We start from the raw sequence: 26,044 nt of genomic DNA, 5'->3' as shown, positions 1-26,044 counted from the left end.
AAATCTTTATGGCTGGAAATGGGGAAGACAGATCCTCTTTTTAGCGCTTATAGGGCCTCTGGGCTCTGAATCTCTGGGCTCTTGAGAAGAGATCACCTAAAAACTCATGAACTATATAAAAGGCCCTAAATTAGGTAAGTTTTTTAAGCTGTGATTAAAAGCAATTCTGGTATCTTAGATATCGGTGGTTTGCCATCTGAATCAAGGGAAGAGCTCCCTACTCTTTAAGGAGAAAACCCAAGACTAGTACCCTTTTGGAGGCCTATTACAAGAGTCAGCATTCTGGGCTCTGGTCACATGGAGAAACTGTCAGTTGCCTCAAACTGAGCTCAGCCTTCGAGCTCAAGAAGGCACTGACCTCGTGCTGGGAAGAAGAGAAGGCGAGAACCAAGAACAATGCACAAATGGTCTTGTCTTTCCCTCTAGGTCTTCTGTTATGAGTAAAGAGAAAACCTCTATTCAAGATAGCCAACAATAAAGCCAACTTTGTTGACAAAAATTCTGGACCACAAAATATATTCATCAACGCATAAGAGTGGTGGGTCAAAAGCAGAACAGCTAAGGACCCCGGGGGAAAAAGGTCCACTTAGCAGCAGCATCACAGGTAAAATACCCAAGAGCCACTAGAAACCAGGATCCTGATCACTAACCTGGGGGCAAGAAAGCTTTTTTTTAGACACCCGCTTCATTTAAGTTAGTTTCTTCTGTTTCTGGGACTCCATTACCTTCCATTTCCCTTTTTCTAACTCTTAATTTCATTCTTTTCAATTCTGATTTTTAAAAAAATCCCACAATACCTAAGTAGTTTACTATTGACCACTTGAATATGCTATTTGGAAGTAGTTTTAATCATAACTTGTTTGAGGTCACTAAGAGTGCTTTGTGAGAAAATGTTTGACCCTCTGGAACAGTTGCCCTGATCTGATGTACTAAAGTCATACCATGTTAGAGCCAGAAAGGGTTTTTTGATTGTTATAAATGAAGAAACTGGGGACAAGAGAGACTGATTTGTTCAAGGTCAGTTTGGTAATTATAAGGCAGACTTCCTGAACCACACATGATCATACTCTTTCCATCCTCCTATGCTACCCCCACCAAACTGGATTAAAAAGGCTTGTGTTAGGAAAGGAATGCTCACCGAGGTGGTTTAAAAAAAAATCCTTAGCCCCTGAACCACTGTGTATCCAGGAAAAGAAAGTGGCAATCTCGAATTCTATTTCTTTCTTCTTTGTGCATTCAGGGACAAAGGAGAAATCAGATTCATTTGAGTCTTCACTATAAAAAACTTTTTCCTTTTTCACTGTTTCTGTTACCTGAGCTGATTTAATGGAGCTCAAAGACCCTGTGTCTTTGGGGATCCATGTGTCTATCAACATCTCTGTCACTCAGTGCTTATGGAACCACATTTTCGTTCTTCATTCAAGAAATTGCTTCATTTCAGTCACTTGTTCAGTCTGTAAGACCTAATAACCAGCACCTGAGGTATAGTAGTAAGCAGTGTTCTACTGCAGCAGTATATATACACTAATTAATCCAATGGCTTGGCCCTAGACTGGTCAGCTTTCTCCTGGCAGCTGCCGCTCTCCCTTAGCTAATTCCCAGAAGGCTTTAGGCTTGGCACTCAGCACCAAGGTCTCAGGTTGCAGCCCTGGCTGAAGGCAGCTATATTCCATTGACCTTCTCTGCAGTGCTTATTAACTGGTCATCCAGCCTGTCACTGTTAATTTTAGCCCTGTCTGGAGATGGGACTGCTGTTCTTACCCAGAACATGCTGAACTGACTAAAGCTGCCCTGGAAGAGTTGCTTCCATTTTCATATATCCAGTTGAAAATGGATTTTTAAGTGTCTGTGATAAAAAGAAAGTACTCGAAAGAAGTGGCCATTCAGACTCCATTTTGGGTGGCACTAAAGTTTTTAAAATTTTACTGTTTTGTGAGAACCCAAAGTGAGGTCTCCAAACTGACAAACCTGTATCAATAAAACAATAGCATGAAGTGTAACACTGTCAAATAGAATTTTATGGTGTAATGCTGTTCTTGCATTTGAAATTTGTTTTTAACATTTTGTTTTTCTTTTTAATATTTTGCTTGTCTTTATTGTTAGCGTAGAGTTGCTAACAGTCCATTTTCTGAAATTCTGATGTTAAAATATTTTGTGAAATGGTGATGATAATGAATGGTATAGTTTTCATAGCCTCATACATGACAAGATACTAAATTGGCACCTATGTTGTTCCCAAAAGTTTTAAAACTTAACTATTTTGCAAAATTCCCAAATTTTAAGAAAGTCAACATTAGAATGTTCAGCACAACACAACCTAATACAAAGTTGCATTCTCACTTGGAAAACTGTAGGTGAGAACCAGCAATCTGGATGATCCAATCCAATCCAAACACCGGATGTTTCTAACAGACCTGAGCCAATATGGGCATACACAACTCTTTGTGTGTGTGTGTGTGTGTGTGTGTGTGTGTGTGTGTGTGTGTGAGGAAGACTGGCCCTGAGCCAACACCTGTTGCCAATCTTCCTCTTTATGCTTGAGGAAGATTGTTGCTAACATCTGTGCCAATCTTCCTCTACTTTATGTGGGATTCCACCATAGCCTGACTTAACGAGCTGTACTAACTCCACACCTGGGATCTGAACCAGCGAAACCCGGGCTGAAGTGGAACGTGCGAACTCAACCACTAGCCACCGGACCGGTCCCCTTACATTCTTTTTACCGTCCCCTTACATTCTTTTTAATTAGCTAACAGACACTGAAATTCTGGAGGTGGATGAGGGTTGGCTATTTTCCTACAATCTCTGTACCAAGTTAGAAAAAAACATTCAAGCCCAGATCAAACTATCCTATATACAGGTTTTGGGGGTTTTTTGGGGGGTAAATAATAGAGAATTTAATATATGATAATATTATTTCAAATCAACTACACAGCTATAAAACTGATAAAAAAGTTGTGTATTTACTTTACACACTTCACATAAAAAATTCCAGATAGATCAAAATATAATATCCAACAGACAATAAATGTAATAGAATAATATAAAGGCTTATTTTAGTTATGCTGTAGGAAAGGATTTCCCAAGCAAGACATGTCAACCTGAGAAATAATAAAGAAAGAAACTGAGATTTGATAGGATAAATTACAAATCTTGGTTTTAAAAAAAAAGTTTGTAAACTATGATGAAAGTCAACAAATTAAAAGAATGTATTTATATACAGGTTTTAATAAACATTTATTAGCAAGCATGCAAAAAAATTTATGCAGCCTGTTCTGTAAGGTCAATGAAGCCCTACTTGTTTCGGTAGTTCATCCACTGCTTTCTATGAAAGGTCCACTGGAGGTGAACTTAATATTGCAGAGTGGGACTGTCCTAATGCAGCAACAGGCAAACAGAAATCCTTGGACAAAATGGCAGGAAGCCAGACCATTTAGGGGTCAAGCCTCAGGCACCAGGCCTCAGGGTACAGACTACAGGCCTCAGTAGATTCTTACAGCATTTTCACGCAAGGATGGGGAACTACTATGAAATAATTTAGTTCACATACGCTGAATACCTCTAGTTTTACCAGTGAGAACCACTACTAATATCTACTATATTGATCAACAAACTACTTATTTCAAAAAGAAAGGCTACTTCAAACATTCACTCTGCCAATTATCAAAACCCCTGGTGGTGGGGCTGGCCCCGTGGCCGAGTGGTTAAGTTCGCGTGCTCCGCTGCAGGCGGCCCAGTGTTTCGTTGGTTTGAATCCTGCGCACGGACATGGCACTGCTCATCAGACCACGCTGAGGCAGCGTCCCACATGCCACAACTAGAAGGACCCACAACGAAGAATATACAACTATGTACCGGGGGGCTTTGGGGAGAAAAAGGAAAAAAAAAAACACCCTGGTGGTGACTAAGATATGGATGCCAGAGGCACCTGTAACAGTCGCCAGTGGCATTTCTGATTAGAGCATTAGCTGTCCACTTGTGGACTCGGAAATCCACAGGAAAGCTGCCAACTGCTGCTGGCGTGCATGTAACCTGACACATGTCTAAAAACTCTACCTAATAAATACTTGGGAAAAGAAAAAATACTGCACAATTTCCCCGATTTCTCAGAACTCAATAGATTTTGTTTCAGGTGTGGCAAGGAGCAGGCAGTGTGAAGGCAGGGAAGGAGAGGGAGTCTACACTTCTCTGAAAAATTCCCCACCCTAAACTGTTGAGAATGACACATACCACCTTTTTAGCAATTCTAACTAATTCTTACTAGGACTGCTTGACAACACCACAGAAATTCTGTGGTTTCCAATAAAATCACTGTGTTACAAGACTTATTTTCATGAGAAAAGTAGAATTTAACAAATCATTTTTAAAAATTATTTTGAATCATTTCATCAATTCTAGGGAAGTACATCATCATCAAACAGGGAATAAACAAATTAAAAATGGAAAGAGATTCCTACCCATTCATGGTGAGCACAATTTTACTGAAAAGAAAATGAGAAAATCAAAAAGCAAAACTAAAGGTCTTAAAAATAAGATTATATTCTTCAGTATGCAACATAGGAAATGAATTTGTAGTCCCCAAAGCACGGGCTCTGCCTGAGGAAGCGTGCCCCCTAGTGGTCTTTTGTAGGAACTAGAACAAAGTTGAACTAGTAAATTCCTAGGTCAAATTGAACACACACAAAGAGGAAATTATTAAATCAGTACCTTGATGTTAGGGTGATTTCAAAAGAATTAAACTCATTAGCTTCTGAATTGTAAATAGTTAAAGACATGTGCAGCTAAAATGAAAGTCTTAAATGTGCAAAAATGTCAGGCTTATTAAATCCATATCTATTTCAAATTCTTTCCAGGTTCAACTTCTAAAAAATACATTAGATCAAAATAAATTCAGAGCTAAATAACTAGACTTAAATAGTGACTAATAAGATGCTAGAAGATAATCTGAAAGTGGATGTTCTTTCATCTAACAAATATTTATTGAATGCCTAGCATATACTGGGATGGTTCTAGGTGCTACACACCAGTGAACAAAACCCCAAAATAACTGCACTGTTTTTTTTTTTGTTTGTTTGTTTTTTGTTTTTTTTGTTTTTTTTTTTGGAGGAAGATTAGCCCTCAGCTAACTACTGCCAGTCCTCCTCTTTTTGCTGAGGAAGCCTGGCTCTGAGCTAACATCCGTGCCCATCTTCCTCTAGTTTATACGTGGGACGCCTACCACAGCATGGCTGCCAAGCAGTGCCATGTCTGCACCCGGGATCCGAACCAGCGAACCCTGGGCCGCCAAGAAGCGGAACGTGCGAACTTAACCGCTGCGCCACCGGGCCGGCCCCTGCACTGTTAAATTTAAAGGAAAACAGTAGTCCTTGAAATGTTGACTGGTTAAATAGTTTCATAATTACGTTTTAGATCTGTTCTGTTCTTTGTGTTTAAACAAAATATTTTTGAGATTTAGTAGATCCATTCATTTCCTTCTTGAACATATACCGTACTTTACAAAACTCCAACTTACTTCGTACCAGCTGGCATCCTGAGATTGCTGGGGAGACTTATGAGTTATCAGGTACTCACCCTGGCCAGATACCCAGAATTGCACAAGGGCCTATGACTAGCGCCTGCCGCTGTTCTGGGGGAGCGTTTCTCTGAAGTGCTTGGCTGCAATAACCCCCAAACCAATTTCCTCTGATGCTATGTGGCCTATTTTAAGGCAGGGCGGTCCAAATACACCTGCAAATTTTGGTGACTATCATTCAACGGTTCTCAACTATCAATAGTACGGGGGTGCTTTTATTTGGTGGAGGGGGTGTTCACAATGATTGGCATTAGTGGTTAAGGGCCAGGGGGCTAAATGAATCCTGCAATGGGCTGGCAGTTTCTTCCCATGAAGAACTGTCCCACTCACAAGGCCCAAAGTGCCTGCCTACCTAGAGACACTGAGCTATTGCTACCTCATACAGAAACTTCATTTAAGTTAGATTTTTTTTCTACTGAAAAATAAGTCAGACAATTTTAGTATTACACTTTATTCAATATCTACATGCCACAAAAATTATTTCATTGGAAATTACCCAAGAAAGTGCAAAATCACTTAATAACTGGTTTTCTACACCTTGGTTTGGTTGAGAAACTCTTAAAGGCAAAGAGATGGTATCCAACAAGTACTTACTGCACTCAACAGTTTTGAGAACAAAAAGAAAATCTGTATCTCTGAAGACTACTTTATATCTTGTTCATAGTCTTCTTCAAAATGTATAATTTAAAAATAAATCATATAATTATTCAAACTTGTTTGGTGATGGCTAAACTTCAGAAGGTTTGTGAGGAAATGAGATGTAAAGCAATTACTTCAATGCAATTAAATGCTATTTTTAAAAAAGTATCCCTTAGAACAGTGGTTCTCAAACTTTAGCATGCATCAGAATTTCCTGGAGGGAAGCTTTTTAAACTCCTGATCTCTGGGCCACCTCAGAGCTTCTGACAAGTTCCCAGGTGACGCTCATGCTGCTGATCTGGCTACGACACTTGGAGAATTACTGCTTTAAGATGTAGTCTCCGGAATTCCAACAAATAAGCAATGACCATTTGCCTTTGCTTTTTCTAATAGTAAATAAATAATAGAACATCTCAGATATGGCTTCATCAAACTTTAAATTTTTAGACTCTTGAAATGTCCTACTTAAATAGAATAGAGCATATGATTTATTCATCTTGGCTTATGATGATTCCCATGCGTTCAAAAGACAGAACCACAGGATAGTCCAGTACTGGATAACCTATGACTACATGAAAACATTTACTTACAAAACACACAGCACCTAGTAGGCTACAGGGACCTTGCTTCCATCTCCACCACACTTCTTCCCTTTAGGAAATCCAGTAAGAAACAATGAAGTGGACTATACCCAGAATGAGAACATGACCTATCACAAATGTATCCAGAAATATCACAGTGAACTGTCATACTTAAGACTCAGATTCAGGAACTTCTTCGTCAGGGCAGCAGTAATATTCCACAAAACATATTTGCCCATCTTCATTTCTAATCATATATTGCAATGAGAGGAATCCTCGGTTATCTGTCCGAATAGATACCTTACAAGACAGGACTAATGCCTTTGTAGAGGGTTTCAGTAAAGAAATCTTGTATCTGTAGAAGAGGAAAAAAAAGCTGTTATTTGGACAACTTAAAGCAGTGCTCATACTCCAAGTAAAGAACGAAAATTAGCCAAGAACTACCAAGGAGCAAATATAAGAATAAAATCAACTACTTGTCCAATTTGCCAATATTTTCTCTTCATTTTTAAAATTTAATTCACTATTAGAACCCCAAATCCCCAAGTAAACCCAGCAACCTACTGTGGATTTTTAAATGCTACATTTTCATCAAGAGATTCAAAGTTTTTTTAAAAAAAAATTATTAATTAGAAATTTGGTATTTAGCCTCACCTTCATCATCAGTGGCAACCTCTATATTAAGAACTGACCTGTTGACCTGAGTCTGATTACAATGAAATGATTCCATCAAATCAGAATCTTTGGGATAGTCAAGGTGGGAGCTTCCTGCATTTCCAAAAGTAGATAACCTACAGTAGAAAATGAGCAACTCATTTATTCATTTGTCCAACAATAAGCTGCTTTGGGATCCAAATAAAAAAAACTTTCCTAAGAAGCTCATTCTGGTGAATGAAACAGATATGTAAAAAATGTTGACAATACACTATAACAATTACCATAATAAAGATTCCCATAGGATGCTGGAGGAGTACCAGGGAACTAACAACTAATAAACAGCTTTGAAAAAAAATCAGTTGCAAAGGAATCCAGGAGTGTTTGCCTCAATTTCATTACCTTAATCCTATTCTGATACTGACCTTTCCTCATCCTTAAATCAGAACTATATAACAAAGGAGAGAGTTGAGGAGTGATGGAAGACCCCGATCTACATCAGCTACAAGCCTGGAGTCCTTTACTACCACAAGCAATTACGGCTTTTCTGTATCTTAGGCTGCTCTTCAGGCTGTTATATGGTTTTCCTTGCTTGGTAATATCAGCAGTTTGTGTGTCGACAGCTTACAAATGTTTATATGCTTACTTAATCTGCAAGAACTCATCGATCATTTGATATAGGGTTAGCACATTGATGAGTACTATATGAGCACAGTGAGAGAAGACTAGGTGCTGGTTTTCCTGAGGATTCATCTTTTCTCTTCTAACATGACCTCTTTCTCTGAGCCATCTCATCCATGTCCAGCCACCATGAGGGCTCCCAAACCTAAATTTCTAGTCTAGGCTTATCTCCTGAGCTCTCTAGCCATACATCCAACTGCTCCCCAGCATCACAGGCACCTCAAATTTTACTCAGAAAAATTTACTCTCAGTTCCCGACCACCAAATCATTTCCCATACTGAGATGAAACATACCATGATCCATCTAGTTACCCATGCTGAGAAAGATCATTTAAATGAGCATCCTCTGAAATACCCTGTTAAAATGCCCAGAATTTTAATTCATATCACTGCCTAAGTAGGGTTCCACTGGGTTCCATTTTGGTTAACATTTTAACCAATCCTGAGCCAAATTTTTAACTGCCTAATGCTATGAGAAGGGCCTGCAGTTCTTCTAAAGTAGATATATAGAGAACCACTTATACCTCTTCCATATGTATTTAGCTCATTTACTCTTTAATCTTCTGAAATATTTCAAAAGAGAATATTTAAATCCTCTCTCCAAACTGATTCTAATCTTGAAAAGACTTGCCACCTCATAACTTGGTGGGTCAGAATATCAGGAGCAGATTGATGGTTTTTGACATTGGATTCCTGCCAAAAATTGCCCTCTCTTAGGAAGCTTACCATGACCAATTCTCCCTAAGTACTCATCTACTGGTTCCTTAAGTATTTATATATACTATTTTGGTACTTAAGTGCATGCAATTTTGTTCTTTCTATGCTGTTTCACATATCTCCTCTTCACCTTGATTTTAAGCTATTCCTGTTGTGCTTAATAAGGTAGCTATGCACATAGCAGGTGACCAATAGATACTAGTGAATGGACTGTGTATAGAAAACATCTAACTTTCTTTTCCATCCTGTACTAACCTGAAAGGAAAGAAAAAGAGATGTACCATATAATACAAACACCTTTTCCAAAAGTTTAAGCCCAGTTTTCCTCAGGACGTAACTTGATCTAAGCAGTAAGCAATACAACAATGCAAAGACCACTAGTTTTTGAATTAGGAGTTGCGCTACTCATCTAGAAACAACACTACCTAATGATGAAGCTTTAGTGAGCTAATCTTCCTGGGTCTTAAGCTTCCTGATCTGTAAAAGTATGCGGTAAGAGTAAAAGCTCTCTAAAGTTCTGGAAATTCTCAGAAGCTGGATAATAAAAGTTCTGCATCCTAAGCAGAGGTGGAAGTAGAACATTCACCATCACTGCGCTGTGTTCAAGTACCTGAAATAAGGCTTGTCAGGAGACATGGTGATCTGCAGGACCTCACTCGTCATATCCAATTCGGAAAACGCTTCACGGAGCCCCTCTGACTGCAGAATAACTTTATTAACAACATTAGTGCTGCAGAAATCAAAATCCAGAGTTTCCTCGGGCTCCTGAGTATTGATTTTACAGACTGTCACCACTCCTCCTTCTTCCAGAAACAGCATCAAAGGGTAACCATACCCTTGGTAACACATCCGAAGTGCAGTTAAAGTCCCTGCAATAGAAACAAATCACACTCTGGGCTTAGCTTTACAGCTCTGGGGTCAGCTTCTCCTCAACTGATACAGAAAACTCCGCAAGAATACTTTATTCTGCCCAATTTCTAGCATATAGGTATGTATCTCCTTATAAGAAGGGATTACTTCTTCCGTGATGTCAACTGTGTGTAGATAATTCCAAAAATAACTGCAAGAAAATTGGGAACCAGAACAAGATGTAATCTAACTCTTTGAAATCACTTTCCATTTTGCCAAGAACACCTCAGAAATAGCTTATGGATTTTATATATATACAGTTTCAGGATGGAGAATCTACATAGACCATTACTGCAAGTAATGGAATTGTTGCAGAACAGGCCATGCTATTTCTGGAAGGTTCACTTTGTGCAACAGTGGAGTGCTTTGACATTGTACTATAATGTCAGTATGTTCACTATGATAAAGACCCTTCTAACCTCTTCCATTGGAAGATATTCTTTACATTTCCTCAAATTTTAAGATCAAATTAGGAGAAAAAGAGAGGGTGATTAATGGTGGTGTGGGTTTTGACACTGCAAACCACTAGAGAGGAGGAGGAATATGACAGGTTAGTCTAGCTCCTTTCCCTTACTGGATGGAGAGCCACAGCGAGGAATGGGGGAAAGAAGATGCTCTTATGAAAAACCACCTGGGGAACACAGCATTAGAAAATGTAAAATTAATAATAATGGAATTGTCAGTACAAAATTAAAACATATTTTCTAGAGAACAACAACTGAATTTTCCCTAGCTAATTTGCACATTTCTTTCCTATGAAATAAAACCATTCTTCTGGGGGTTCCTTGTAGTTTTATTTTTGTATCAATAGCAACTGAATTCACTATTCTAAAAAACATTCCTATTCCCTAAACAAATAAAAAATATATATATTTTAAAGGAAAACATTTAGGAAACTAGTCATAACTTACAAACAGGGCATAAAGAAAAAAAGGAAACAAATTTTGAACACAGTAAACCATAAGTCAGGAGAATTGGTTTCAATTTTTCTCTGCCACTAACTGTAATTCTGGACAAGTTAGGAAAACGAAGCAATTAAAACTTATTTCACAATATTAAAGATACTTAAGACATGTTCAAAGTCTTCTTTTGGTCAGTTCAAATTTAAAATCCCAAAAGCTTTGTAAATTAAAAGATGAATGTAAATATTTTTGCGAACATGGGAAGAATGATAAGCACACTTTCTATTTTATTGTGAAAATTCAGAATCCATGATTGTGAACAATGAAAAATGAATTGGCAATTAATTTTCTAAAGAAATGTTTATATTACTTATATTCTAATAACTTTTTCTGTATTTTTCTGACCATTCTGTATAATGCTTTTACGTCATTATAATGATAACAAAATGGTTCACCTGGCATAGGACTTGATCCAAAAATAGATAAACAGTCTAAAAGAACAGTTAAATTAATTCGAAAAGTAACAGACTCTTCCTGAACTGTAAACTCTTGAAATATTCCAGCCTGTGAAAAAAAGTAAAGATGAAAACGTAATTATGTATATCAAAGAATGAAAACTCACATAAGGTTCTAGATTTCATTTTATATGTTTAAAAAATAACAATATTGTGCTGACCCCATGAAAATCATTTCTGAATACCAATCAAAACATCATAAGCTTTTTCCGTTATTATCCATTAGAATATGTACTCCTAGTCAATAGTTAAATGTGCAACAGTGATTTAGGTCCCATGGAAAACTTTATGAGGGGTCCTTCATCTAGCTTCTTGGATCTATACTATCTCTCACATGAGTCTCCCTCGTCTCCTTTTTGTGCCCATCAGGATGGCTAAGGTCACTTGGAAAAATTGCCAAATAACCTGATAACGCGTGAGTGATATTAGTTTTCAATTTCTTTTAAGGACAGGAACCATGTCTTATTTATCCCTCTATACCTGAGGCCATACTGTGCACTTAAGTGTTCAAATAAATGCTAAATTAAATCTGAAATCCTATCTGAACCATACAAAATCTTACTTTGTAATAAAAGATTCTATTATAAACAATAAAAGAAAAAAGTATTTTTTTAATAATAGGGAGGTAGAGGTAAAGAGCATGTACTCTGGAAACAAATGTTCTGGGTTCTCTTCCCAGCTGTGAGACCGTTTGCAAATCATTTAATCTGTGCCTCAGTTTCCACATATGTAAAATGGGAATAATAACAGAACCTATCTTATAGGATTATTACTGAAGATGAAATGAGTTAAACATAGAAACACTCAGCAGAGCGCTTGCCCTACAGTTTAGCTTAATATATTTCAGACATTCTTATTAACCATTATCTCTAAAACAAGATGGGAAAAGAATTTGTTACCCGGAGAGAAAAAGATTCAAATAACAATACACTGTTCTCTAACTTAAATGATGTGTATTAAGACCTTAGGAATTCACTAAACTGGGTGAAGAATATCATATGTCACAGGCTTAAAGGCGCCTCCTTCCATACCTGAATAAAAGCATTTGCTTGCACACACTTTGCATTTTCCACTGTAACCTTGATTCCATTTTTAGTGGCGAAACAAGTGGCATGTTCCCGGAAATGAATAGCCTTCAAGACAGTGGAGAGATTCCTAACGTTGTCAAGGCTGGCCACTAAGCTGTAGTCATTCTCATCTTGGATCTGTTGGGTTAGGAGGGGCATCGTCCACGGCACATTCGGCCCCGAGGGATGCTCCTGGTGCCAGCACCTGCTCCCGGGGATCACGAAACACCTGATGAGATTCGACAATAAAACTCCCCATCAGTGCTGGCGAGGCCCACGATCTCAACCCGCCCTGAGGCAAGTGGGAGAGGCCGGGGCGATGAACTCGGTCGACCAGGATAGAACCCCACTTCTGCCACTTTAACTGTCCCTGTAACTTTGGGAGAAGTTATTTATCTTTCTATCTTATCTATCTTACTAATGACAAGTTTCCTTGTCATTAGTAAGGGGACAGTAACACCTGAAAAGTTGCGAACAATTAAAATAGACACCTAACTCGGTAGTTCTCCTTGGGGCCAGTTTCGCCACGCCAAACGGGGGCTACGCATCCCCCCAAAGTCGGTTTTGAGCTGTCCGGCGCCCCCAATCGCGCCTCTAACACAATACGCGATCGGAGGCGCGCCCCGGTCCCTCTGAGGATCCTCCAGGAGTCTCAGACAACTCCGCTCACCGGCCCGCCGCGGGGCAGCACGCTGACTGACGCCGAGACCCTACCTTTGCGGCGGAGTCCGGACGCCTGAAAGCCCTTCTCAGCCAGGTCACCGGGAAAGCGAGCTCCCGGGAAAACCAGGAGAAAGTGGAGCGGCTCCCGCCACTCTTTTCGGACGAGCAAGCCACCTCGGCCACCGTCACCACAGAGCTCCCGAGGCCTAGAGAGCCGAGCGTACACTACCACAGAGACGGGAAAGAGGCACCATAGAGCTGAAGGAGGACCACAGAGCCGGCGCATGGTACCATAGAGATCGGAAAAGGGGAGCGAGCGGCTGAGCCGGAAGGAAGGCCGAGAGCGAAGGCGGCAAGGCAAGATGGCGGCGATCAAGAGGAAACGGCGTGGAGGCTTGGCGGTTCAGGCGAAGAAACCAAAAAGAAACGAAAAAGATGCTACGCCGACAGCTAAGCGGCGCGACATGGCAGAGGAGGCGGAGGAGGAAGAGAGAGACCGTATCCCAGGCCCCGTTTGCAAGGTAGAGAGGGCTACCACCGGGTGACACCTGCGGCCGCGGCTGCACGCGCCTTGCCTGGGGGTGCTTGCCTGACGACCGCTCTGCTGTTTTCATAGTTGCCCGGTGTTACGGGAGCTCGGTCTCAGTTCTCCTCTGGGTTAGATTGGCCACCACGTTTACGTCTAACCCTTGTGCACATGGCCGCCCTCTCGGAGGCGGCCGGCTGAACAACGGGGCCGACTTCAGAGCACTTACCTGGTTCACAGGGAAAGGACTTAACGGGGTCCTCAGTTCTAGTGTTCTGTCTTCTAGTTACTCCGTTATCATGTTTTTTTTAGAGGGCATTATTTTTCCTGAAGTTATTTCTCGCTATCGAGCATCTCTCTCCCAGTGATTGGTATTTTCATGTCCTGCCGTAGTCAGCTACTGTCAGGGCACCTGACCCTTGTTATGCGGTTCTTTAAAAAGTTGCTGTCCTTTTAACAGTGCCTTGATTTGTTTGATCAGGTCTTTAACTCAAGAGATAATGAAAGCTAGATTAGATAGCATGAGCTCTTTTTGTATTCAACAGACTTTTAACGTGCCGGGCACTATGTGAAGTTAGATTTTCTTTGGCTTTGGGATTGCAAAACTAGAACGTGACCCCTTCCTCCTGAGATGTCGGAGTTTAGAAGGAACTAAGAATTCATGTAAAAGTGAATGGTTTTTGTTCAAAAGAAGTTGAACACAAGTTATTGTACCTAACTTTAATTCAGCTGAAAGCTCCTTAAGTAAAAGCTACATCGAATACTGTAGAGACAGGGATGGCCTTTGATTTATTAATTTCCGTGTCCCCCGCGCTTGGCATAATACTCTAGCACATAGGAAAAATCCATGACCCTGTGTGATGTGGTGGCAAGCACTAGGAAAGGAGTTAGCTCCGAGGAGTAAAGATAAGTTTAAATTCAAGCCCTGCTGTTAACTGACAGGCACATTTCGAGCTCTTTTCTCATCTGCAAATTAGGAGGAAGAAAATGTGATTTACTTTTTGTGAAGAATAAGCTGGACTTGTAGTAAACTTTCCATAAATGTTAGTGCCCTCGCTCTTCACTTAAGGAACTAGAAAGAAATATGTTAGTATTGTAGGGGAAGAAGACATTTCCTCTACCCGCTCTGGGTTCTTCTGGCCGGAGAAATGAATTAAATTCACGAGACCGAATAACAGGAGAAAATTAAACAAAGCTTTATAACGTGTACACATGGGAGAGGCTCAGGCAACCTGAGCAACTCGCCAAAATGGCTGAAGTCAACACCTTAAATATCATCTTCAGCTAAAGACAAAGGAGGATGTTGGGGGTGGGGGGAGTCAGTTTCAGGAGGTTACCAGACAAGTACAGCAAACAAGAGTAAGATTATTATGCAGATTTGAGTCCTTGCCTTCCACATTGATGAGAGTTTCTAGAGATATGGTCATCCCTCCTTCCTGGTATAGAGAGGGAGACACCTTTACAGACGAAGATTTCCTTTACAATGTAAATGTCTCTTAACAAAGGGTCAGTAAATTCTACTTTTCAGAGTTTCTTTCCTGTCTGCAGTTTTTTAAACGTAACCAGCCCCAAATAATCCTCATGCTGAAGAGACATATCTTGGGGTGGCCAATTCCAATGGTCTTAGTCATAATATGAGAAATTCAATGGAAGTGTAGAAGATAAGATCATTTTTACCTGAAGGTAATCAGGTAAGGGATCATGAATAATTTAGCCTTGGAACTGGATCTCAAAGGAAGGGCAGGATTTCGATATTCAAAAATGAGAGAGAACAAGACCAGGGAGAGGGGAAAAAACTGATCAGATGTGTTGAAGTGGAAGAAATGCTGAAAATCTGAAAAATAGAGCCAGGTTGGCTAAAGTGTAGGGTTGATTTGGGCAATAGTGAGGTAAAAACATAAATGTATTTTAGAATCCAATGTCAAAGTTATGTCACTTTGGAGTTTGTTTAGAAAATCCTAGGAGGTTAAGGATGTGATTGGAGCAGTGGTTTAAAAAGGTTAAGCTGGTGCTAGTCTTGCCATAACTATTGGAGGAGCTCCTGTCTGGGAAGACTAGCCATTTAGGAGATTTAAGATTATAAGGATCTGAATGAGGGCACTGTGAATAAGAAAGGTTTAAGAGTTATTGCAAAGACAAATTGACAGATTTAGTAGTGTTTATGATATGGGAGAATAAGGGCAAATGGAATGTTCAACGCCTAGGGGACTGAAATGAGGGGTGGCATCATCAGAAAAACCAATAGGAAATTTACTGGATTTAAGGTTTAGTATTCTAGAGTTGGATTTGAAGTGTTGAGTCAAATACTTGGATTATTAGTGCTCCAGAGAGTTCCTTACCTTTCTGTAGAGTTGACAGTCGAAGCTATGAGAATGATTATGAGAACTCTGTCCTGAAGAGGACAGAGACAAAAGAAGGCTAAGAAAGAATCTTTAGAGTCAAGAGGAGGAATTGGAGACATGGAAGAAGAAAAACCAAAAAGAAGGAAGTCAGGGAGAGCATTTCTGGGTGGCAGCTGTGGCCAGTGAATGCTGCTGAGAGATTGAATTAAAGGGGTCAGGATTCTTTGCCTTGCTACCTGGAGGCTTTTTATGAATATTATTGTGTCTCTCTATTTACCTTATATATAAGGAGTTAAATTTTCCATTGGCAGTGTTATTTCATTAGAACTAAGTGCTATCTTTAGCTTGCTGCTGCTTTAGATAAGGAATCTAAGTTTTGTCTATAACATAAGACAAAATGGGGACTTGTAAAGGTTTCCTTTCTTGCTTCATCACATGGTGTTTTGCCACTTATGGCCTATGTGACAGACATGTTGTGGTTGTCTAAGGATTTCATGCTATTCATGCCTCCCTGCCTTTATTGATTTGCTTCTTTGTTGACCATCTTCCCACATAAGAACAGTGCCTGGCTCCTGGTAGGAACTTAGTAAGTAGTGAATTAATATTAAAGTGCTCTTGTGCAAGGAATATTGAACGAGGAGTCCATTCTGATTTCAAGAGTGGAAAGATTCTGTGTATAGTGAAACATCTCAGTTCCCTGAATTACACATACAGGGAGAGAGGTGGAGTTATGGCTATAGTCTTGATAAACTAGAGGATGGTAGGGTATTTAAAAAGCTGGATACTTTTAAAACTATCTTTAAAAGAACAAGATAGGTTCAGTGTGAGATTTTAAAATCTTTTAACATTTTCTTTTTCTTTAGGGCAAGTGGAAAAATAAGGAGCGGATTCTCATCTTTTCTTCCAGAGGAATAAATTTCAGGACAAGACATTTAATGCAAGACTTGAGAATGCTGATGCCTCATTCTAAAGCAGGTGCCTTTGTATCATATACTTTAAACATTTACTTTTATAAACTTACCTATTTATATATTTCCACTTCAAATCACACTTCATTTGTTCAACCTTGTCAGGTAAAGAACCACAATGCCTCAGAAGTTTATCTTTTCAGTGCCAAGATTTTTCCAATTAACATTTTGTTAGAAATTCTTTGCAAAATTCATTAAAATTCTCTTCACTTCTTTAAACAGATATCATAATATTATCAAAACATTTCTTGAAGGTCCAGGAATGCCTTCATTATAATGCTCTCGGAGGTCATGAGCTGGTTTGTCTTTCTAAATGATTCAGGACTGCCTTCTATTGCTTTCTGCATCTTTTTAAAAAACTGTTCTTATTAAAAAATTAATGGACCTGGAGTATGATTTGAAGGACCTTTAAGTTGGGCTCAGCCTACTTCTAAAGGCCAAGCTATTCTTTTTAGGAATGGGGTGTCTTGCGGGCGAGTGAAGAACATCTAGTTTTTAGGGTAGAACTGAGGCATTGCTGTCATGCAGCTGTTTTTGTGCCTGTATTGGGAGGTGCTTTTGGTTTTAATTCTAGGTAATCCCTTAGTTCTTTAGACTAGTGTTTCTCAAACTGGGGTCTGCTGTTAATATCTTTAGATTTCTGAAACTAATAAGAGAAATCTGAATTTATATAAGTTTTTTCTATGATAATGTAAAACTAGTTTTTTATCTGTTTTCTTTGGCAACTATGATTCAAAATTTTAAGAAATATTCTTCCATTCAAATTTTATTTTTTTCAATGAGTGTTCCTTAAACTGGAGTCCTAGAACATAGCCCTTGGTTTGTGACAATGTTTCCATTTTTGAAAGGAATTCATGGAATACAGAAAGTCTGAGAAACACTGCTTAGATCACAGTATATAATTCTTGAGGACTGTTTTTTAATCACTCATTTTTACACTTATAAAGAAGATTTTTAAAGAGGTCATGTGTTTTCAGATCTAATCATTTTGAAATTAATAAAATCTTATTTAAACTGAAGATTATAAAAACACTTAGAATAATTTTCTAGAAAGCTTGTGTGATTGGATTGAAGTAGCTTTGAAATCTTTTATTTACTTGCTTTTTCTTTTTTTCTTTTTATAGATACTAAAATGGATCGTAAAGATAAGTTATTTGTGATTAACGAGGTAATTTCAGAAAGTAATAAAAGTGAAATATTCTAGGAACACTGTTATTTAGAAACAATATTTTGGAACACTAAAGATAGTTCATATAAAAAATAGGTTGGGGGGCTGGCCCCGTGGCCGAGCGGTTAGGTTCGCGCGCTCCGCTGCAGGCAGCCCAGTGTTTCACTGGTTCGAATCCTGGGTGCGGACATGGCACTGCTCATCAGACCACGCTGAGGCAGCATCCCACATGCCACAACTAGAAGGACCCACAACAAAGAATATACAACTATGTACCGGGGGGCTTTGGGGAGAAAAAGGGGAAAAAATAAAATCTTTAAAAAAAAAAAAATAGGTCAGTTATTCAATGACTTCTAAATTGTTTAGTAAAAGATACTTATAAAAGTGTTAACTTCAATAATCTGCCTTCTAAATTTATATAGTACTCACTGTCTATATCTCATAGTTTAGTGCTTCAGTATATATTATTTCATGATCATTCTTATATTTGTCTCAACAAGCATATTGAAATTTCCTGAGGACAAGGATTATATTTCATTCTTTTTTTTCTCATTATGTCTAGTACAGTACTAAATTCATAGTAGGTACTCATAAAAAACTATCATATATAAAACAACGTTAAAAGACCTATTAAATATTCCCAAAAAGCCACATTGTAAAAATATTTTGCCAGTATTAAAAGTGATGTATGTGGTGTTTGCTCTTAAGGTATTACAAACTAGGAATAGGTTAAATTTTCAAAGTATTGTTGAAGATAGTAAACTTACATCTTAAAGTAAATTTTTAAAAACTTAGAATTGTTTCAAGATAATTCTCTTTAGCTATATATGAAAAGTTTCTTTTATTCATTTAGCACAAATTTTTGAACTTCAGCTATATGATGGCATTATTCTGCATGCTGTGGAAACCATGTTTAACAAAACAACACCCCGTTATCATGGAGTTTACGTTTTAATGGGGGAGACAGGCCATAAACAAGTATTGTAATTTCAAGTGAAGGTAGGAGAAATAAAACAGGGTATGGGTTTCCAGCAACTGAGGCTCAACTGGAAAACAACCAACTTAGTGTTGTGTTTATTTTAAGACAAGTGAGAAATAAAACATTGTATCTAAGAATCTTTTAAGTTATTAGGTTTAAAGTCTCAAGTAGTTTAGAGTTTGTGGACACTATATTAGATAGTTTATGAATGTTACAACAATTCAAGACTTCATTCCGGTATTGCTTTTGCATATTTCTCAAGTGTGACTTTGTAAACTTTCAAGATGCTGAAGTTTAATTCAGCTTGAAATAAGTTTTGTATTCTTCTGCCTTTCATCAGTCCCTTAGTGATTTTATAGAAGCAAGTCACAGAAGTGATAATACAGATGAGAAAGAAAAGACTTAAATTTCTTAAGGTTGAAATCAAAAAGCATGGGGCTGGCCCGGTGGCACAGTGGTTAAGTTTGCACGTTCTGCTTCTCGGCGGCCCGGGTTTGCCGGTTCAGATCCCGGGTGCAGACATGGCACCGCTTGGCACACCATGCTGTGGTAGGCATCCCACATATAAAGTAGAGGAAGATGGGCACAGATGTTAGCTCAGGGCCAGGCTTCCTCAGCAAAAAGAGGAGGACTGGCAGTAGTTAGCTCGGAGCTAATCTTCCTCAGAAAGAAAAGCTGAGGAGTTAAAAATCATGCCTATTACTAAAGGATGGCTTTGGTTCTCTAAGGACTATATTTCCTTAAGATTGGTGAGGCTAATTGTAGAGTACTGTTTCCCTAGGGCGTTTGTTGTTGGCCTTGTAATTTGTGGTTTGTGCATGGGACTGTAGTCAGAAGAAGAGGCTCCCAGTAATGAGAAGTGAGGCCAGTTACTTTAAAATGCTAGGCCAAAAAGAATCCTTGCTTCTACCAAAGAGCTGGGCATAACATCTACTTTACCTTGGGCAGAATACCTAAGAGGAGCTTGAAGCATTTTTTTCTGTGAATAAATAAATTTATTTAGATTTAGACCTTTGTAGCTTATTAACCTGCTTAAGTATTTTTGGCAAAATCTAGATATTAATTGCATATTGTTATAGTCATTTTTGTTCACTATTTCGTTTTTCTATACTTTGCCCCATTTAGGTTTGTGAAATGAAAAACTGCAATAAATGTATTTATTTTGAAGCTAAGAAGAAACAGGATCTCTATATGTGGTAAGAGAATGTATTAATTAAGACTTGGTGGAACTTGTTTTTTAAAATGGATTTATTCTTTGTACTTCTTAAGTTATAGGCTCCTTTCAGTCTTCATGTAAAAAGATGGGGCCAGGGAATGAAGCAAACTCATTTGAGTTCACAAAAGTTGAAACCTTTAAAGAAAATTAAATATATGACTATTACGAGCATATAATGGTGTCTTTTAAACTGAAAAGGTAGTAAGCATTTACGACATTCTAAGTTCTAATTAGTTGAGAAAGCTTCCTTCATATTTTTCAGGCTGTCAAATTCACCTCATGGACCATCTGCTAAATTCCTTGTCCAAAATAGTAAGTTGACTCGATTTAAAATTTTTTATGAGAAAATTGAAGTAATCTTTTGGGATAATTGTGCCAGTTATAATTATTTTTGTTGTTATACTTTTCCTAGTTCATACCCTAGCTGAACTGAAGATGACTGGAAACTGTCTGAGAGGTTCTCGACCCCTTTTGTCCTTTGACCCTGTAAGTTTCTCATTTAGTGTGTGAGATCTAACTTTCTTACTCTGCGTGGTGGTTTTTTAATGGATATAGTTATATAATTCAATTTAGTTAACATTAAAAACAACAAGCACAATTTTAGACAAAACAGTCGCTGTTGTTAATATGTTCACTTTATTTTTATAGGCTTTTGATGAATTACCACATTATGCTTTGTTAAAAGAACTCTTAATTCAGGTAAATATCTTTTCTGGAAAGTATTTTTAGTAATATGTTATAAATGGGTGTCTTCCTTTGGACTTTTTGTTAACTTAGCTACCTAAAACACATGATAGGCCATAGAATAAGGAACTAACGTGTCTTTTTTTTAAACCAGATCTTTAGTACACCACGGTATCATCCCAAAAGCCAACCATTTGTGGACCATGTGTTTACTTTCGCCATTTTGGATAATAGGATATGGTTTCGGAACTTTCAGGTTAGCTGTAATTAATTTTTGATTATGCTTTGAAATAAATTAGGACACAGCATTTATAGACACAGAATAGTAACTCCTTTTGTTTTAAATATCTTTCTTTTCCCCACAGAGTAGCAGCAAATAACTACTGTCTCATATCTTGAGTGATCTCTACCTACTTCTTTTCATGGCTATCAGTTGATAATGCAGTGTGAGTTTTCTAACAAGTCACTATATATTCAGTAAAACATAAGGTTCTCTCCCAAGGGGTTAGAATCTCTTGGTGGCGAGGGGAGGTTAAGACTTAGAAAAACATAACCCCTGTAGAAGGCATTCAGTGAGAACTATTAGGTGAGTCATACAGTGACTCATTCAGGAGGAGAGATGATTCTGGAAATCTTGAAGCAGAAGTTTGGCAGAATAATAAGTCTACACAAAAGTGGAGAGGTGGAAGAGAACAGCAAGATAAAATTTCAGACAGCATATGAAGTAAACTGGGCTCCTTTCTGTGTTATTTTGGGTACCTGGCAATGTGACTTAAATATAACCTCCTTCTTAACCTCTGAGGACAGATATACCTGAATCAACAGGTTATTTGTAGTTCAGAAGTGCTACAATCAGTACCTATTCAAAAATTAATTTGGCCATGTATCCTTTTATATACCTTTTAAATTTGAATTAGATTTACGAAAACAATTTAGGGGTTAATTTAAATTTTTAAAGGATCCCTGTAGGGTGCTTTAATACAATTTGTTATAGTGGTCGAAGTTTAAAAAATTCATTTAACCACAGCTTTTCAAGAATATTTGCATTGTGAGAAACAGGATATGGACTAAATTGGATTTACTCAATTTTATTTTTTTTGCTGAGGAAGATTCTCCCTGAGCTAATATCTGTTGCCAGTCTTCCTCTTTTTTGTATATAAGCTGCCACCACTTTTTGTATATAAGCATGACCACTGACGACTAGCGGTGTAGGTCCTCTCCTGGAAACCAACCCCAGGCCAGAGTATGTTGAACTTAACCACTAGGCCATCAAGGCTCGCCCCAAAATTATTCAATTTTAAAAGAACACACTGAAAATATTTATATTTTCCTATGACAACTACCTGTAACTAGTAATATATTTCAGAAAATATTGATGATTTGATGCTTGCCAAGTTTCACTTCCACCTTAATTTTATTATCAGTTCTTTTAGGCACATTTGTAATGAAGTTATAGCCAGTATACCTTTCAGGAATAGTATATCCAAACCAAAATGAATTGTTTTTTTATTAAAGATCATAGAAGAAGATGCTGCTCTTGTAGAAATAGGACCTCGTTTTGTCTTAAATCTCATAAAGATTTTCCAGGGAAGTTTTGGAGGACCAACTTTATATGAAAATCCTCACTACCAGTCACCAAACATGGTAAGCTGTTTTTGTTGTTCAGTGGTCCTCAACGTCCCAGAGTTCTGGCCCAAATGTCAAGTAATTATTGTTCTGTTAACTGTGAAACTGAATTTGGTTTTGCTGCATACAGTCTTGTAAATTAACTGTTTTTTAAATGACACAGGGAGAAGGGAAATAGCATTCATAAGTGAATATCATTGCCATATATAGTCTTTATTTTTATTTCAAAAACATCTGTTTGTTTCTAGCATCGGCGTATCATAAGATCCATCACAGCTGCAAAATACAAAGAGAAACAGCAAGTGAAAGATGTGCAGAAGCTGAGAAAGAAAGAACCAAAGACTATTCTTCCACATGATCCCACTGCAGATGTTTTTGTTACACCAGCTGAGGAAAAACCAATAGAAATACAGTGGGTAAAACCAGAGCCAAAAGTTGATTTGAAAGCAAGAAAGAAAAGGATTTACAAAAGGCAAAGAAAAATGAAACAGAAGATGAACAGTGGAAATACAAAATGAATTAATGGATAATTTGTTTTCAGTTATTTTATATTTATTTTGTATTCCATGTGTAAATACTTTTATTATCCAGGACTGTCTTATTTTTAATTAGTGTGGCATTTAAAAGAAAGGAAAATTAAAATCTGTGGCTTCAGTGGTGTCTGTGTTTTTTCAAATATCACCAGAACTCATCAGTTAACTTCTGTCTGTCGTTTTAAAGCTTGTATGGTATTACTAAAAATGTAGCACATTTAAAGTTTAGGCTTGCTCTCTCAGATTAAAATTTTGGGTTTAGCAAAACTGAAATTTAAACACGTGTATTGGGTCATTATTGTAAGACATAGCATCAGGCCCTTTGCTTGTAGAGCATAGTTTTGGATGGTAAAGTGCGGGTAGACTGGATGCAAGGAAAACATCTTACTCAAGTTTGGGTCTTTGAGTCAGCAATTAATGAGGCCTCTCGGAAAAGCAAATCTCTGATCTTGTTGTCTCACCTGGAAAAAGAATACAGTAAAACTTCTTAGGTTTTGAGAATCAAATGAGTTAATACATGTGTTGAAAGCATTTTGTAGGTTATAAATTTAATTTAGAAACAGTGGGTATGAACTATTTATTAATAGTAAAAGGAAAAAAAGTGCGACGGTTGTTAGCACCAGAATATTTGAATTTCTCCCCTTATGAAAGAACTTTGAAGCAAAGAACACTGAGCTTAAGGTCCTGGGAGTGGATTAGTAACAGGGAAAGACAAGGTTCTGGGTGCCAGTGGCCTTGAACAGGTGGGTGGCTGCTGAGGAGATGGGCAGATAGATATGCCATACATGTTAGTAACTAATAAAATTGGATCATGGATGTGGTGATTTGTCACCATTTTATTTCACATTAATCATTTTCGAATGTCTTTGTCATATATATAACATGATTAACTGCACAGTATTCCACTCTATACCATAGCTGTATAATCGGTCCCTTAGTGTTGGGTATTTTCAGTTTTATCTTTTTCTGGTATAGGTGCTTACAGCAAATACTATGTAAATTACTTTGTACAACACTTGTGATTTCCTATAAGTGGAACTCAGGTCCAAAATTATTAACATTAAGATATTTTGATTGTTCCTCTAAATATTGTACCTCATTAGAGGTTACAGTGTTCATTTCCTTGTGCCCCTGTCAATGGTGAAATATGTCATTTTGATAGGAACAAAAATGAGTACTCTTGGCTAGGTATTGGTTTTTCTTTTGTGACTGATGCTTTTGTGTGGTAGATGTCTTTTACTAATTTGAAAGGTTATTCTAGATGTCTTTCCTAGTTATCACTTGCCTTTTATGGCTTTATTTTAAACCTATGTAGGCAGGATGAATATTATATTTCATTTTTTCCTTAGTTTTCTGCTAAGAAAGCCCTTCTTGAGTGTATAATTAGGCTACTTTATCTTGAAAGAGTCTAAATTAGGCTACTTACCTTGAAATCATCTACATTACGCAGGTAATTCAGGTCAGAGGTTCACTTGAAATACTTGTACGTGGCTGATGAAAGCCAAATTGGTTAAGCGGGGTGGGGGGAGCCATTATTTATTTGGGCAATTGAATATAACCTTGGACAAAAACAAGATAGCTGTATTCAGGATTTGTTTTTAAACACCCACATCTCAAGAGGTTAATTATAGGTTATAAACATAAACTGGATCAACAAGTTGTGAGTTTGAGTGAAGAACTAAACTTTTATACTTTTTGATGTGTGCGTAGAGTTTTAGTGGAATTTCCATTTAACAATTTTTGATTATCAGTTTCCATGTACAGACATTTTCCTATCCCAAATTACTTCCCTTTCGTAGTCATTTATATGGATACTTCATTTGAGAATTCCTCATTTCCCAAGTCCACGTTCATTTAGAAGTCCATCTGTTGAAAAGATGTTCTTTTAGACAAATTTATATCCAGTGTAATTGTCTATAAATTTCTGTACAATGTTACAGGCAAAAATAAATCCCTCTTCCCTCGGGAGGAAAAAGAGGCAAGTGACTCTCAGAGGTTGTAAGCAAAACCAGATGTAGTTGGGGGAAGAAAAACGTCCTTTTGTCACTTTTTGTCTGTCCTCCCCCATCCATTCTCAGATGGGGAATGGTCCCATTTTTTTCTGTACTCAAACTTCTCAGTCCCTATTCGTTACCAATTTACAAATGAACTAGGGCCAGATAGTATCTTCCTTCTTCGGAAAAAAGGCAGGTGTATGAATTTTGAGGAGCGGGTTGGTTGGACCATGGTGTGTGGAGAAACTTGAGGTTTAGAATGGGTTTGATTGTGCAGGGGGCAGGATATTAGGGAAGAGAGGGACAGCCTTCCTAAACTGAGTACTCGGACCCCGTACAATAGATGTTTGTCAGCAACGGAGCCAAACTTTCTCTCTTGAACCATACATGGTTGACAAATAGCACCTACACCTAACAACCGACGTATATAAACATTCCACATTACAATGAAATATATTGGTATATTGATGCATTTTAATGACAATTAGGCTATGTTTTGATACCTTATCAAATTTGGTGGAACAGTTTTACAGATCTTCCATCCTGTATGTAATACAGTGTATCAGATCAAAAGAAAACTACTGGTTAAATATTATCCCTTAACTTCATTCTTAACCTAAACTAGTCTTAGAAATGTAGGATTAGAGGCCAGAAAGTTAGAATTAAAGTGTGCTGGATGAATGGGTCAGCACAGTTTCATCCACATTGGTGGTAAAACATTTAGTATGTTATTTTAAAATGTGTGTTCCCTCAAGTCGTTTCAGTTTAAGTCATCTTTACTGTTATTTCTCATGCATATTGGTCAAGACGAGCAATATTAGAGATCTCGTTAAGCGGCAGCTGAAGAGAATTGAAAAGAGTTTAAAAACCTGTTGTTCGGTCCAATCGCATCCTGCCTTTGGCTAGTTGGGGAGGCTCGAGCAAACCACTTCACTACTTCGAGCCTGCGTTGCCTCATCTGTAAAAACGGGGCTGGAATTGAGAAATTATCGTCAAAACCACAAGCTGTTTTCCACAGTCTTCTCTCATCAGACTCCTATCTCCGCCCTCATGTTGCCTGCCCAGCTCGTGCCACGCACACTGACGCCACTCTGTGTCCCTCACAATC

The 26,044-nt window shown here is 38.0% G+C and overlaps 2 protein-coding genes and 1 long non-coding RNA gene across 6 annotated transcripts; 1 reads left to right on the top strand and 2 right to left on the bottom strand.

Moving 5' to 3' along the window:
• Positions 1-6,007: 6,007 nt before the first annotated feature.
• Positions 6,008-13,091, bottom strand: RAD1 (RAD1 checkpoint DNA exonuclease). Of its 4 annotated transcripts, none has more exons than XM_044779427.2 (6): positions 12,952-13,091; positions 12,202-12,466; positions 11,111-11,219; positions 9,455-9,713; positions 7,447-7,583; positions 6,008-7,147 (listed from the first exon to the last, which is right to left on the bottom strand). In XM_044779427.2, the coding sequence occupies exons 2-6, from the start codon at positions 12,394-12,396 to the stop codon at positions 7,128-7,130; spliced, it is 720 nt and encodes a 239-aa protein (XP_044635362.1). In that variant the 5' UTR covers positions 12,397-12,466; positions 12,952-13,091; the 3' UTR covers positions 6,008-7,127. The 4 variants fall into 4 exon arrangements, with proteins under 4 accessions (XP_044635362.1, XP_014686730.1, XP_070375902.1 ...); XM_014831244.3 differs by having other exon boundaries at positions 7,485-7,583; XM_070519801.1 differs by having other exon boundaries at positions 12,202-12,442; positions 12,952-13,089.
• A 43-nt stretch (positions 13,092-13,134) lies between these two features.
• Positions 13,135-23,063, top strand: BRIX1 (biogenesis of ribosomes BRX1). The gene is made up of 10 exons (XM_014831242.3): positions 13,135-13,421; positions 16,632-16,743; positions 17,861-17,904; positions 20,009-20,079; positions 20,362-20,411; positions 20,512-20,585; positions 20,748-20,798; positions 20,938-21,039; positions 22,299-22,427; positions 22,658-23,063. The coding sequence occupies exons 1-10, from the start codon at positions 13,263-13,265 to the stop codon at positions 22,925-22,927; spliced, it is 1,062 nt and encodes a 353-aa protein (XP_014686728.1). The 5' UTR covers positions 13,135-13,262; the 3' UTR covers positions 22,928-23,063.
• LOC139046436 (uncharacterized) lies at positions 22,555-26,044 on the bottom strand. Its single transcript, XR_011506516.1, has 4 exons — positions 25,806-26,044; positions 24,369-24,808; positions 23,331-23,403; positions 22,555-22,685 (listed from the first exon to the last, which is right to left on the bottom strand). It is a non-coding gene; the product is annotated as an uncharacterized lncRNA (long non-coding RNA).

The sequence above is a fragment of the Equus asinus genome, chromosome 10 (assembly GCF_041296235.1).
Source record: "Equus asinus isolate D_3611 breed Donkey chromosome 10, EquAss-T2T_v2, whole genome shotgun sequence".
Classification (NCBI taxonomy): domain Eukaryota; kingdom Metazoa; phylum Chordata; class Mammalia; order Perissodactyla; family Equidae; genus Equus; species Equus asinus.
This window is presented reverse-complemented; position numbering and strand designations above follow the sequence as displayed.

Excerpts from the sequence above, each read along its gene's own strand:
- RAD1 (XM_014831244.3), bottom strand. The coding sequence starts at position 12,396 with ATGCCCCTCCTAACCCAACAGATCCAAGATGAGAATGACTACAGCTTA. Across the intron at positions 11,220-12,201 it reads AAGCAAATGCTTTTATTCAG|GCTGGAATATTTCAAGAGTT; the intron begins GTATGGAAGGAG and ends TTTTTTTCACAG. Across the intron at positions 9,714-11,110 it reads TGGATCAAGTCCTATGCCAG|GGACTTTAACTGCACTTCGG; the intron begins GTGAACCATTTT and ends TTTCTATTGCAG.
- BRIX1 (XM_014831242.3), top strand. The coding sequence starts at position 13,263 with ATGGCGGCGATCAAGAGGAAACGGCGTGGAGGCTTGGCGGTTCAGGCG. Across the intron at positions 13,422-16,631 it reads TCCCAGGCCCCGTTTGCAAG|GGCAAGTGGAAAAATAAGGA; the intron begins GTAGAGAGGGCT and ends CTTTTTCTTTAG. Across the intron at positions 20,586-20,747 it reads CCCTTTTGTCCTTTGACCCT|GCTTTTGATGAATTACCACA; the intron begins GTAAGTTTCTCA and ends TTATTTTTATAG.